At 45.7% G+C, this 15,317-nt stretch overlaps 1 protein-coding gene across 1 annotated transcript in view; it reads right to left on the bottom strand.

Moving 5' to 3' along the window:
* mtmr11 (myotubularin related protein 11) overlaps window positions 1–15,317 on the bottom strand; it is a 30,846-nt gene extending 15,529 nt beyond the window's left edge. The window contains exons 1-4 of the mRNA XM_023964053.1: window positions 14,754–15,317; window positions 6,944–7,013; window positions 492–628; window positions 333–402 (exon numbers count right to left, since the gene is read on the bottom strand). Coding sequence (XP_023819821.1) covers window positions 333–402; window positions 492–628; window positions 6,944–7,013; window positions 14,754–14,810 — 334 coding nt within the window. The 5' untranslated portion in view covers window positions 14,811–15,317. The remainder of the gene's footprint in view (window positions 1–332; window positions 403–491; window positions 629–6,943; window positions 7,014–14,753) is intronic.

Here is a 15,317-nt window from a genome sequence, read left to right as displayed (position 1 = left end):
AGTCTGGGCATCTCTGCTTAGACTGCTGCCCCCGCGACCCGGTCCCGGATAAGCGGAGGAAGATGGATGGTTTCCCCGATTTTATTGTTTTTGTGTTTGCAGCTCGTTCTTTTGCCATTCCAATTGTCTTCACTGTGTCTACGATGAAGTATGTGTCTACATAAAGTCATTGGTTGTGCTCCTAACATTGTTTACATTGTTGGTGTTTGTCATGTTCCTGTAATAAGCAGCATATCACAAACATGCGGATAATCGTCACATTTTGATGTTTTTCCCTCCAACTTTATTTGCAGTTTCACTGTAAACCATTAAAATAAAAGAAAAAGTCTCACCAACGACGACCTTCTCTATCGACGCCAAAGCCACATCGTGATCTCCCAGAAGAACCGGGTCCGTGTTGTCCTGCAGGAAAATGTGCAGCATCAGTCTTCGACGTACGCCACGACCTCGCGGCTGGATGGGCTCGGATGGGAGGAGGCGAACGGACTCACGTCGGGTTTGGGGCCGTCCTGAGGAACGAAGGCCACTCTGAAGTGGGTGCAGAAGAGCGTCCCCGACATCCAGCCTCGACCTTCTCTGGCCGTCAGCTTCTTCCTCACCATGAGAGCTCTCTGCAGCACACACTCGCCTGGTGGAGACACACGCCTGCCATGAGTTCCTCCATCATACACTGATCCTCACTGAGGATCTCTGGTCTGACGTGTTCGCATAGAGGACGACAGATTGAGATGAGGTCAGAGGACACAACAGGAAGTAGGCAGACGGCGTCACGAAGGAGAGGGAGGGGGTCCTCAAACATGTCCTAGAATTGTTAGCAGCCCGTGACCAGAGAACAATAAGAGGCACTAAAGGCTCCTAAAAACCATCTCAGTGATGTCACAAACATCAAACCCTGGAGGAGGGGGGGGTCACAAATAACATCCACACGTCAACACATTCACGGGGGGAAAAGATGAAAGCCTATAGCCAGCCAGAAAGCGGGTTTCCATGGTAACAGAGTCAAGGATAGGACAGGAGCGTGTGATGAAACAGAGGCGGGCTGCTACGTTCTCTAAATATGAAAAACTTCACCTTCCAGTTTAGCTTTCCGGACTCTTCGCTTATTCAGCGTGTTGTGGAGGGGGGCAGGAAGCTAACAGGAAGTGACCATTTTCACAAATGAAACAGTCGTTTAGGCTGCGACAGAGAGCGGAAGTCCCCCCCCCCCCTTCCCCAACGCCCTCATTAACTGCGTCTTTGAGCCGCGAGCGGCGATTGTGTTGACGCTCTCTTTGAGCGTCTTCTGGAGCTGAAAACATCCCTGTCGACCACATGTTGGAGGAGGAGGAGGAGGAAGAGGAGGAGGAGGAGGAGGAGGGGGGTCAGCAAACACAGCCCTGTAGGTCTTTGTTTCCTGAGAGGAGACTTTCTTTAACCAGAGGATTGGAGTCATCAGGGAGTGAAGTGGAGATGTTTGAGCCCACACCCCCTGAAAAACAACCCATTTACCGTTGACCACGATCATGGAAGAGTGTTTGGAAAGGTGCAGCCGATGCAGCTCGATAAGCCTCAGAGTGGGCAGCACGCAGAGACAGAATTGGAACAGCAAGGTTTAAAAATAGCATCGGTGTTGATGCTCGTCCACCATAGTGGTTGAGAGTGGTTCTAGTTCTAAACCGGAGCAGATTCTCAATTTAGAAGCTGTTTTTTCACCACTAAAGCCTCGGCTCTGAGTCGGAAAACAAGCTCCACAGAGGCAGCAGGTCTTTGTGAGTGTTCAGCAGAGCTGCTCCCTGTGGAGGCCATGTTTACAGGAGCGCAGATGACCCGTCGACTAGCTGCCTCCCTGTTTGTTTGAGCAGATCTAGGTTCTGTGTTGATGCCACGGAAAATCCAAGCCCTGAACAAAGTCTGAGCTGCAACGAACAGGACTTAAAACCTAAGATTCAAATCAAACTGAAATGAAAATTTGCGAAACTACATTAAAGTTTCACTCCGATCATCTTTAGCTCTATTTTCGAAGAAGCTCTCAGTGGTCTTTTACTTATGGTTATACCGTTTTGGGCCAAAATCAAACAACTTGGGTTGTTTTCCAAGACATAGTTTCTGCAGAGCGGCAGGAGTTCATTGGAAATTTGCCTCAGAGTTGTTGGCATAGATCAACCCCGCCCTCCTTTCCCTTCACCATTTCCATCTGCTCCTGATTCACAATGATTTGAATTAAAAAAAACTTCATCTTAATTTTCTTTAGATGTCCACCGTCATCAGAAAAATGACGCAAGGACATGTTAAAAACACTTAAACATCATTCTCATTTGAGCGGGTCATTCAAATATCTTTTTTCTTTTGGTTGCTCCCGTTGACTGTATACAGAAACTGGACTGAGTTGGTGTGACGTCACCAAAGATTCACTTTGCGCTCCACCCTAATGAAGTCAATTCAGTCGCCGCTTTCTTGTGATCTGGACACCACCATGTTGGAACCAGACGTTGCTAGTAAGCAGCGATGGGTCGGCTCAGACCGACCATTCTATGGCAAACCCTTCTCACCAATCAGGATAGAACTTGTTGGAAGTCCACACCCCTACCACTTAAATATGGACTCGGGATAATCTGTCAAACGTTATGAACAGTCGATGTGGGGGCCAGCAGCCTCCACCTACTTTTGAGGTATCTGATTGGTCAGTTTATAATTTAAATAAGTTGAACTACGAAGAAAAAATATCAGGAAGAAATTAGGATTATCAAGAAGATGTTAAAAAAATTTATCAGAAAATGAATGGCTGTTCTAACCAATAAAATGACTGAGTAATAACAGTTTATTTCTCTAGAAGAGTCTATGGGATTTTGGCTTTCTGTTTTAATTGCAACGGGGGAGGGGTCCCTCAGTCCAGTTATCATGTACAGTCAATGGTTGCCGCTCATTCTGGAAGTTATCCCAGAGAAGCTCGTTGGCATCGTTTTACCTTTGATTTTCATGACAGAATCGGAACCAGTGTGTGGACAAAGACAAATTCACTAACACAAAAAAATAGTAAAAAAAAACTAATTTATGCAAGTTTTTCAAACAATGTTGACTCGTCAGACCTAATCCAGAACTCCCAGTTGGTGGAGATATGAAACAGATTCTTGTTTTGGTCACATTTTTCTCTCATTTGCAGCTGGGATCCGCAGAGCAGAAGGGGTCAGACCAACGGAAGAAGAGGGGGGGGGGGGGGGGGGGGGGGGCCTTCGACCAGGCTATTATGGGATACCTCTACAGAACAGTGTATCAGGAAAACTGTAGCTAAAATTCTTGTCGCTGAGGGGCGGAGTCTTATGTTCCGCTCCTTTCCTCAAATAGGCGACCTGCAGATGCTTTCTTCAACTGGTCCAGATGTTGTTAACTCTTGTGCTATTCAAGGCACTTTAGCGTTGGGAGTGGGGTCATCTGGACCCCCCAAGACAGTGCGCTAAACGTTTTTTCTTAAATGATTTGTGATCTTCACTGGTGTCCATGGATTACATGAAATCCTTTTCATCTTTATCCACCTTTTTCATGGTAGGGATAACACATCAATGCAAGGGAGGGGGGGTCATTTTGACCCCACAGGATAGTACAAGGGTTGAAACATCTGCTGCATAGCTGTTGTTCATCAATCATCCGCCCTTAATCCTGTGGTAACGCTAGACCCTGGAAACATGGATCGTGGCGGCGCTCCGAAGGGGGTCCAGCTCGGCGGCATTGTGTGTAAATGGACAGTGCACCCCACCCCCCCCCCCCACCCCCCACCCCCACCCCACCCCCAATGGCAGCATTGAAAGGGTAAATGATCCACCTATAGCCGCTGGGGCCGCCCTGAGCCGTTTGCTCTCCTGCAGGCCGGCTCGCTTTCTGAGGTCCAGTGTCGCGTTGTCACATGACACCGCCGCCGTGACGGCGTGGACAGAAACATCTGCAGACACAGCTGCTTCGTTCTGATCCTTAGAGGAGCCCGACAAACCAAACCGTACGAGGCACTGTGAATGGAGGACTTTCCTCACAGGAGAGAGAGGTCCTTTGTAGTTTCGACAGACGTGTGTTCTGCAAGGCGAGAGCGGCAGAAAGGGAGAGTGCACAGGTGCAACTCGATTCCTTTCACCTTCACTCTGAAAGTCTTACAACAAACGGAGTCCAACTCACAAACCAGACTCCACCTCTGAAGAAAGGAAAACAAAGCCCAGCTCAGACGGCACACCACCTTCTCTGCAGCTCAGCTGCTTCCAGTTTGAGGAAAAGAGCTCCAGACCAACCAGCTACCCAAGAACAGCTGTGTTTCTAATCTGACTGGAATGAAGGTGGAGAAAGGAGAACGGCAGGCCGAAAGCCAGCAAACATCAAGCAGAAAGCGTTTGAGGAAAACAAACCCCTGCAAAACCAATCCATGTGACATTTTCTCCTGGGAGATAAGAAGTCAAAAGGATGAGAGCAGGGAGGTGAAAAGGGCGGAGGACCTTATGGAGATGGACAGAAAGAGAGTGCTGGGGGCTCTAAAAAAAATACTATAAAAGATAAGAGAGGCATCTGCTCCACAAACACTCCTCCATCCTTCACACGCACGCCTGACCATTCCAAGGACGAGAGAGAGACACGAAGAGTGTCAAAAGCTGACATTCCCAAAATCTGATGGAAAGAGATGGCAGGACAGAAACGGTTTGGCCGTTCAAATCTTTAGCAGGAAATGACGTCACTGTGACAACAGAAAATCCACGTTGGTTTGACGGATGTCTGTCAATCAAAGTAGCTTGCACTCATCTGTGCACAAATTTGACCATAAGTACAGATTAATAATAACGCCATTCACCCCAGTAAAGAAGTCCCGAAAATGACTTCCAACGTTGGGGAGATACGGGTTTTTGGGTTTTCCGGGCCCACGGAGGGACACAGAGGAGAGCGGCCGCACCTTGAAGGGAGCGCATGTGTCGTTCAGTTTCCTTAAGGCTCATAGGACCACCTCAAAAATGGAACGTACCATTGTCGTGCGTGGGAAAAGTGTATTGTGAAGCATAAGGATAATCACGCACTTATGACGTACAGGTGATACTTAAGCCATAAGGTCATTAGTGAGGTGCGAGTACTGCCCCCTTCCTGACCACAAAATTGCCACTCTTCTACACTCTGATTGTCTGCTTTCCTCATTTCAAAGAGTCTGGCTGCAGCACGACCTGCTGCCTGCAGCTTTACCATAGAAACAAGTCTTTGAGAATATTTTCTTGTGGCATTTTTCTCACGACGGAGGACATCGATAAGGAAAATTAAAACTAACAATGTGTTTTCATGTCTTTTCTAAATCATGGGAGCAGACTGAAAAATTATGTTTGAAAAAAGCTTGTAGTTGTCACATAAAAACTACAATCGACAAGCTTCCTGCTCCGCTCCATTCTGATGCATGCATACACCTATAGACAAATAAATCCATGAACGTCTTTGTTTTCCTCGTCTGAGCTGGAATCTGGATCAGAATTGTACGGCTGGATGGCGCCGATATTGCTCGCCATTTTTGCTGAACCGCTAATGTTAGCTTGGGGTTGTGCGGGGCTGTAAGCTAGTGAGAGAGAGTGTGAACAAAGGCATGATGGGATATCAGCACAGGCTTACTCCTCGCAAACAAGCACAGCCAGAACTCGGAGGGGAATTTCTAATGAACTTCTGCTTCTGCTGCTCAGCAGAAACTATGTCCAATAAAATGACTTTTGGTTTTGGCTAAAAACGGTATAACTGCATCACTGATCAGGTAAAATGTGTTAGTTTGTTTAAACAGATCAATTAAAAAATTGAACAACCCGAGATTTATTAAGCGTTGCAGTAATTAAGTGAACAGACATTTTACACAACTTACAATCATTTCACATTTCCGCTTTTGATTTTCTTGAGTATTTATCGCTGACATACGGACTCCAGTCTCTACCGAATCAACAGCTCACCTACAAATTCAAATTGATTTGATGTCTATGGCACCTTTCAGAGAACAGCTCAAGCGGCTGTACATAAAAAACAAACAAGAACACAAAATTCCCACACACGCATTAGAATTATAAAATAAGCCCCTCATAATATAACACAAATAAAATAGAAATGGTTATATAGAACTACAGCAGAGAGAACCCAGAAGGCGCTGTCCGCCCTGTCCTTTTGTTGGCTGGGGCGTCAGCATTTAACCTTTGTGCTATCTTGTGGGGTCCAGATGACCCGGAGGCACATTAACGTTGGGAGTGGGGTCATCTGGACCCCACTAAACAGTGCGCTGACCCTTTTTTCTTCAATGATTCTTGATCTTCACTGGTGTCCATGAAATCCTCTCCACCTTTACCCACCCTTTCCCTGGTAGGGATAACACGTCAATGTAAGGGTGGGGTCATCTGGACCCCACAAGGTAGCACAAGGGCTAAGCAGCACGAGCTGTCCCCAGCACCTCCTGCCCCACAGTCCCCCAACCCCGGGTCCAATGTGCCCCACCCGGAACAAGAGACGCCAGAGGACAAGCATGGCCAAAACAAAAATGTCTGCTTACATTTATGTTCATCTACAACTAAATTTATACAGTTGTAGTCTTTTCACACTGCAGCAACATCTATTAATAATAAAAACACATCATTTGAACTAAATTAAGCCACAAAAATCTCTTCACTGTACATGCAATTAGCTACAATAGATTAGTTTCAAACGTGATACAGACTTTCTGATCTTTATTCGTTTGTCGTCGAGTTTCCGATGGTCATTTAAAAGCAGATGTGCTTTTATTGTGAAAAACTCAGCTTACCGTCATCATAGATTTTCCAGGTGTGTTTGTGATACCATCTTTAAACCACTTTTTTTTTTTTTTTATCAGGATTAAAACTGTGTGAAACTGTGGGTTTTGCTGTTGAAGCTGCAGAAAATGAGTGAAAGCACAGGTAGATGTCTAATGAGCGCTTTGGTCAAAACAGCACCTGGATGCTGAGCTCACCTGGCAGACAGCGAAGCCCAAACATCTCCCGGCTCCGCGCCGTGATGCTGCTCTGACTCAGCATCCTCTCCTTCAGGACAAACAGAGAAGAAGATGTTGGAGTTTGAGCACAACTTAAAAAGAAACAGCAGAAAAAACAAACATTTAAAAGGAGGAGACACAAATATCGCGCGCGTGTCCGCTTTTATTTTGTTTTTTTTGTGTGTGCTAAGATGTTTTCCTCCGTGCCTTCAGACAAAGACGCAGTGATTTCCATGTTTTCCTTCTGGATAGTCGGGTAACCAAACGCGACTTTCTCCGGTCTGTAGTAGAAACCAAACCCAACAGAACCGCACAGGCCTTTCAGTATCAGCGAGCGGCACATATGCTTCCACTTAACGTCATTACCGACACCCCCATGAAGGCCGTTCAGATTGAAATATCGCTGCACGCCGAAGGCCGGGAACAGGAGACCAGCTGTAAACGAGCACTTCTGACCACAGTGAAACCATGACTTCGGTTTGAGTTTAAGCCCCAGCATTGTTCCCAACACAAGGGAGCTTTTGAGTCGGCCCGTGATGTGCAAACGACAACAAGGGATCCTCTTAGTCTGTGCGTTATGGCCGCAGCTTCTGCAGTGTGCTGGAGTCTGCCCATGAAAAGCTGCACTCGTTTACGGCTGATGTTTTCTCTGCAGAAACCCGCAGGTTCTGCACTTTCCCTGCCAAAGAACCCAGCAGGCTTTGAAAATAAAGATAAATCCACTCTGTTGGTGTAAAAAGTGGAACAGAAACCCACCACGGCTACACATTTTTGAACGTCACTTCTGCCAGAACATTGTTGCTGCAGCTTTTTCACTTTCTCCAGCACCCACAGAAACCCGTCGCTGGATTCCTTCTGGCTCTTAAAGGGATCCAAAGGGACTTGGATCTCTTGTTGTTGAGGGGCTGGGGGGGGGGTTACAGTTTTCTGTGGACTTGGGTGCACATAAGGACAGAAGAAGATCCTCTGACATTCATATTTTGACGTAAAGCAGCAGCAGATGTAGAAAAAAGAAAACACAAAACAAAAACAAGCGCCGTGACTGTGAGAGGATCCCAAAACCACGTCTCCAGCGTTTCTGCTGACTGTTCATCCTCCTGTTCATTGTGCGGTTTTAAGTCACCATTATTTCTTCTTCCATTGCCTCCTCCTCTTCCTCCTTCCATTCTCAGTGGCTGAGAGTTATTGCAGTTTCCATTGCTCACGGTTTCCCCGGTAACGGCAGCCAGACTACGGCTTTAATGTCCTGACCACAGGCCAAGTGCATTTTTTTGGGGAAGAGGCTTTGATATTTGCAGCCATTGTTGAATTCAGGATGAGACATGCACAGCAGCGGGTTTGCTTAGATTCTGCTCTCGTAAATGCGAACAACATTCGGCGGCCTGACGTGGAGCTGGAAGGAAAGTGACGGCACTTTGGCTGAACAGGGATGAGTTTTTTATTTTAGGAAAAACCGGAGCTCTGCGTGTTACAGCCAACTGAAGACCTGATTCTTCTTTTCTCCTGCTCTGACCAGAAAAAAAAGGCCTAAACAAAACCGTGAAATAGATCGTTTTTGGTGCCAATTTAACAGCAAATGTGTCCGCACATAAATATGACTGAACTGGATTCAAATGCAGGTTAAAATGATCCATAAATCTTTGATAAAGTGGACATTTTGAGGATGAAATTTTAAACAGCAGCTGCTCCTTAAATTTTCATCGGATGAAGGATTTCCTCACATTTCTTTATCTGCGCTCTCTCCGTCTTTCAGCCATTGCTTCCTTTTATTAAACAAAATGAGGAGTTTGATTCCATTTCGCCAAACTTGAATTCAAATCCATTTCAATGAGAACCACACCAACACGTGGAGGTTAGAATAGAAAACAGAAACTTTCCTCAGAAATTTCACATTCTGAGGAACTGAAACGGGTGCAAACGCCTCCTTCTGCTCCCCGTCAAAGTCCCACAGCAGATGTCTGAGCTCCTGTGAAGGATCTTCCGCAAACGTTTGGTGTCTCCATGAGAGACGCCGACGAGGGCCGCCACAAAGCGAAACCTCGTGTTCTCCCCTCTCCTGTGCGTCAGCAATCACACAGATCATAAAGCTGGAAGTGCTGCGTAGAGGATCCTGCTGTTCTTGGGAAAAAAAAAAGATGAAAGCTGGATGACGGGACCCGGGCTTCCTGCCCCGCCCTAAATTCCTCTGTGACTCGAAGGCAGCCTGTTGTTGTCCCACTTTACCACAATAACAGGCGGAGTTAGGGTCACACCACAATACCATAGCAACAATAACCTTTTTGTAGCCCTTGTGCAGTCATTTCTGTAACACTTCACTCTAATAGGATAACATTATCTAATAATATTGCTCCGTTGGGGCGAGTTACAGTCTTTTCTGATCCATCTTTTAAGGCTGGAGAACATGCAAAGAACATTTACGGACACTTGTCTGCAGGAAATGACCCTCAAACAGCTGGATTTGAGGTTTTTCTCTGATGTGACTCAAGAAGGTTCTTTTTTTTTTCTCAACATAGGCAAAGGGATAGTTTTGAAAGGCTCCATTTCAAAACTGAGGATACTGTTGCCCTGTAACCATGGCAACAGTATTCATTTGAGCTCACTTTCCTTAATATATATATAAAAAAAGAGTGGGATTGTGCTGCACGGTGAGCATACATGGCCATTTCTTTTGTTTCAGAAAATAGAATCCACTCTACTAAATAAACCGAGGATTGTTTTTCTTTATGTGTGAATAAGAAAAGAAAAAAATGAAAGAAGTTTCTGATGTTTTTTTATTTTATTGATTCTTTTCAAGTTTGACAGATATTGCCTACAAAAACTGACCTCAGAATAATTAAGGCCAAAAACAAATCTTGTATTAGCTAGGCAGAAAAACGGTTTACTTTCCCCACGGCTCGGTTCAAATTTCCGGGTTAAGCCCGGGTTTGGTATCGGTTCGATATATGTGCATTTGTGTACGACAAAAATTCAGAAAAATCCTATATTTACTTTACTAATAACCAAGTAAGAATGAAGAAAACCGTTTCTAGTTGGCTTTACTCAGCCTGGTGTAACGTAATCAAACAATAAATAATAAATCCTTCCTACACACATGTTGGTTTGTGAAAGTTCCTGCTAGAATAATTCCTGATCAATTGATCAAACCCTAAATTGATACCGTCAGAAGCAGTCAGATATCATCTGTGGACCATCCGATCAAAGATGACGACAGCATCTCCGACTCCCACGGGGCTGCTCTCACGTCTCACCGTGTCTGACTCGACAACAAGTCGGCTGCCGAGGCTTTGAGCCGTCAGAGTCCTGCGGTTCTTCCTGACACAGCGAGACAGTCCTGCTCCCAGCAGCACTGCCTCTTCCTGATAGCATGGATGTTTACATGTGAGCACGAACAGAGCAGCCGTCTCAGCTGAATTAGAGCCCGCTGCTGATCACACACAGTGTTACTCCCGTGAGAGAGATCAATGGAGTCATTACGCATTCAGAGCAGACCCTGATGGACAGAGCTTTCCTTCAGTGCTGCTGGTTAATTATAACCGAGCGTCAAATCAATGAACCCCCGCAGCAGCCATAAATCTGCCCCTGATTTTACCAGGAGCCCCTTTGTTCTGCTCCGTTTCAGCAGCAGCGCCGGCTGGTGCTCAGCTGAACCCGCCACTGTGAGAGCGGGATTTTTCTGTCACTCATTTGATCCTCTTTAGGCAAAGCTGCTTCTGCTGGGCTTTGTGTTGAAGGCCTTTCATGTCAACCGTTTCAAAGCTGATGGAGAGAACTGGAAGGGGATGGGGGGGGCAGGCTGAACCCCCATAAAGCAGAAGGTCTGAGCGCCTGGACGTCACCGTTTTCAGCCATTTGTTCAAAAGGTTCAGATCTGCCGTTTCAATAAAACATCCGCGATATTCCACTTGAACACGAGGTCTAAAGGTACCAAAAACTGGAAAACACGAGGGATGCCACAAAAACCGAACCACACGTTGCACCATTAAAGACCCACTCCATGAAAAATTGTGTTTTTCACATGTTTTTGTGGCATTTTTGATGATGGAGGACACATATTAATATGCTTCTGAGTATCTCTTTATTTAAATCACTGTGAATCAGGAGTAGACGGGGACAAAAAAATGCGGTTTGAAAAAGCAGTGATGCACTACAGTGGATGGACTACAAGCTCTCGGCTCCGCTCCATTCTGATGCATCCACCTGCAGACAAATAGATCCAGGAAATGTTTTCCTCGTCCGAGCTGGAATCTGGATCTAAACTGTACGGCTGGCTAGCTTCAGTTTTGCTCGCCATTATCGTTACACCAGTAATCTCAGGCTGGGGTGGCGAGGGGCTGTAAGCTGGCGGAAGATGTTAGGAAGAGGGGGCAGGCTTACTCAACAACTCAGATTTCAATGAGCAACTGCTAGTCTGCAGAAACTATGTCCAAGAAAACAACACAGGTGTTTGAATTTTGGCAAAAAAAAGGGCATTATTATCAATAAAAGAGACTGACTGGATACCAGTACAATTACATTTAAAGTGTCAAACAGTTGTGCTAAAATTAATCTAGGATTTATTATTTATTGTTTTATTACGTTAAGGCGACCCAAAAATCGACGTTTGAACCGAATCGTGAGGAAAGTGAATCGATCCATCCCAGGAAAACGCTAAAAATGAAGGATGAAACAGAGCAAAAAATGCAGAGAGCCAGAGTAAGGCCATCACAGCCAGTGGGGGTGGGGGGCTCTGTATCTCATCAGCCCTCCCCAGCATGCTGCTCCACGTCTTCAACCCCCCAGGCTCGGCCACGTTTTCATCCTGAAACCCACGTCGGGAATTCTAATAATCATATTCAAAAGTCCCGAACCATCCCACCGCCGTCTCCATGGTAACTCCCAGATGTTGGAAAAACGCAACCCCCACCCCCCCAATTCCACATACAAGCCCTGCCCAAGGGGAAGAATACATCTGTTACCATTTTGCCCTGCAGCTGAGCTGCAGAAAATACCCAAGCACAGACCAAAAACAAAAAAACCTGGCAGTGCAGGCGCTTCGACCCCGCCACGTTCAAAGGCGTCGCACTAACTGTTCACGCCACTTCAGCACCATGTAATCCTAAACAAAAGCCGCTTGAGTTGTCAAAATGATGAACGATGTCCCCACGCTTCAGGCCCCGATGAAGCAGACCCCCGCCATGAGGGCAGATTAGGAGTCTCCGCCCCTCGACTTAATTAGGCATGCTGCCAATAACGGGGACTGTAATTATCCACGCCCTCGTTTATCAGGCGGGAGCAACAAACACAACCGTCACGCCGTCTCCTGTTCTTCTAAAGGCTCTGCCAACAGGATGATGACACCACTTCCTGTCTCATCCTGATGTGCTGTTTGACCCCTTTTCACCAACAAACACCAGATTCCTTCAGCTGTAGAGCAGATTGAGCTCCAAATGTAACGGCGAGTGACTTGGGTGGATGTAACGGATGTGTTGGATGTGAGAACCATGTGACATAGAATAAGGAGTTTTGTCATTTTAAGAATAAGTAACGGTTTAGGATGGTGTCTCCAATTCCAAACTACTTTATCACACCAGTTCTTGCATTTTACCCCTTACAAAGTCCTAATTTTCATTCATTTACCCTCTATCAATAAATAGACATAAGAAAAGCTTTACAGTAGCATCTAGTCAACTGCTACTGAAGTCTGATTTTACTGTATCTCTAACGGTTTACACAACTAAAGCAATTCTGAAGGATTCTGAAGCGGAGGAAAGCAGCCAAGCGCTGATATGCGATACTTTACAAAAGTGAAGTGTTTGAAGGTAAACCGGCTGATTCTGAAGCAGCTTTATGCCAACATTGGCGAATCAGAAACCCTTGGAATTACGTAAGCCGTATAAAAAGTTGAAGAATCACAATAACCATTAGGTACCTCCAGATCCAACATGAGGAAGTAAATTCAATTGCTATTTTTTCGCCATGTGAACGTCGCCATGTTGGAACCAGAAAGCATTAGCAGGCAGTGATTGGTCCAAGTCGGTGTGAGTCAGCTTTTCTATGGCAACCACTCTGACCAATCAGGAGACAGCTTGTTGGTAGTCCAACCCCCTTCCACTTGAGAGCGGGAAACACGAAAATCTGTCAATCGTTTTGAACGTTCAACCACGCACTTTTATTGAGCATCTGATTGGCCAGTTTAAAACTTCATAACTTGCATGATATAACATGGCTTCTTGGAGCTTGTGGGAACTTCCTGTTTGGAACGACAGGGGGGGGAGGGGTCACTAAGTCCAGCTCTCACGTACAGTCAATTGCTTCGGAATGAACGCCTGATGAAAACAAACACGTCGTTCGGAATACTCTGCCCCAATCAGACTCATTCCGATTTTGTGAATTTGTGTTTCCAATCGTTTCCAGACAAAATAAAGACTGATGCTATTCCCACATATTTACGTGAAGCCAAGATAATCGCATTGAACGCACAGAGTTTTTAAGCTCTTCAACGGCTAAATGTTGTTAGCACGTGTTAGCCTAATCCTAACTCTTCCTTCAGGTCCGTTCGGCCAAGAATAAAGCACGGACTGTACAAATTTAAAAAAATTATGGGCGAACACGCACCTAATAACAATCATAACCATAATAAAAGCACGTTTAGAAGATCGTCTCGCTCTATGCCGCAGCTTTGTTTGTTTACAACGGAACTAGCCATTTCTTCTTCTACTGCCATTTCCGGTATTTTAGAGAGTTCTGCGCATGTCCAAATGATTTGTCCCGACCGAAAGTGTGGCGTGTGTAAACTTTTGTTATAATCGGATTAAGTTTTTCTGGGCCCATATACGCAGTTCAGTTCTGACCCGATCTTTCATCCGATCAAAGATATTGTGCACATGGGACAGCAGCTAATGGTTCAAACGTGTTTTGGTCCGCTCCAAACGTACTGAGCCAAACTTAAGGGCTCACTGGTTCTTGGGCGGGAATGGATTACCCCGAGTCGAGTCAGTTTTAACGCAGTTTTAACTACAACCTTCCCATATAAATTTACAACCTTAAACCCCGAAAGCCTCTGGAAAATTAATAGAATAGACATAACCTGGATAGTTCAACCTATGATCTCGGTCTGTAATATCAGTTTCCTGCAAATATATTCAGAACATATAGCACTCCAATTGTTGGCGTGGAGTAAACCTACCCTGGCTTCCCATCATCCCTTGTTTACACTCTCTCCTACTAGTTACAGCCCCCCCCCCCCCAAAAAATCAAACATGCAACAAAAAATGGTTAGCAATTTTGGAGCTATCCAGCCATACCGTTTTCACGTATTAATCTAGTCATTTTGTGTATGTGTCGCCATGATGACCCTTGTCCACAATTGAATGCATCATAATGGAGCCAAGCAGGGAGCTTGTGGCCCACCCAGAGCAGCAACTACGTCACAGCTACAGGCTTTTTTTAGACATGTTTTCGTCTGCTCCTGATTCACAGCTGTTTAATAGGGAAGAAATACACAGAAAATTTTGCTTATACGTGTCCTCTATCATCATTAAAAATGTCACAAGAACATGTAAAGCAACAAATCATTTTTACGGGAGCAGGCCTTTAACAATGCTTGTTATATTTAATAAAAATGCTTGTTTTTTTAAGATATAACACTTTACACTATTTTAATGTTAACGTAGGGAAAAAATGAAAACTAGAAGGTCAAACAATTAAAAATGTATTTTTAAAAGTAAATAATGCTTAACATTCACATGTAAAGCTGGTTTGAGAGGTGTCAATCACCGGGACTAGTTCACGTCAGTCGGCGTAAGCTTACCTTGATGTCCGGCAGCATTTGCCTGACTTTGAACGTGGTTTTTGATCCCGTCAACATCTTTGGCGACGGTTTTTGGGGCGAAACCAAAACAACACAGAGGGGAGGTCAACCCCACAAAGTTTGTTTTTTAAAAAACTGCTATTGTGCTAAGAGACTATCGGGGTCGAGGTCCTCCTTTAGTTCATTTCTTATGTCGCCGCTAAATCGAGCAGAAATGTCCGCGGCGACAGCCAGCCCGGCCGCCGGCTTCTTCTGCTGCTGCTGAGGCGTTCAGTGTCCGCAGGAAAACTGCTTTCTCTCCTCTCATCGCTGTCCTGGATGACGGCTTCTGTGTGAGCTATCTGCACTCCAAAACACCGGTGCACGCGCGGCTGAAACGCGGAGCCGCGGTTGGTGAAGGAGGGATGCGTTCACGGTCACCGCCGCCCCATCCGCTCCGCTTGTTTATTTCTTCGCCATCGTGGACAAACTCGCTGGTGGGAAACGGAGACCAGCGCCGGCGGTGTGGAGCTTCTTAAAGCGGCAGTACATCTGGATCGGGGATCAGTTTGTGCTCTGGGGAGG

The sequence above is a fragment of the Oryzias latipes genome, chromosome 16 (genome assembly GCF_002234675.1).
Source record: "Oryzias latipes chromosome 16, ASM223467v1".
Lineage (NCBI taxonomy): Eukaryota > Metazoa > Chordata > Actinopteri > Beloniformes > Adrianichthyidae > Oryzias > Oryzias latipes.
Note: the sequence above shows the minus strand (reverse complement) of the source record. Positions and strands in the feature narration are given on the sequence as shown.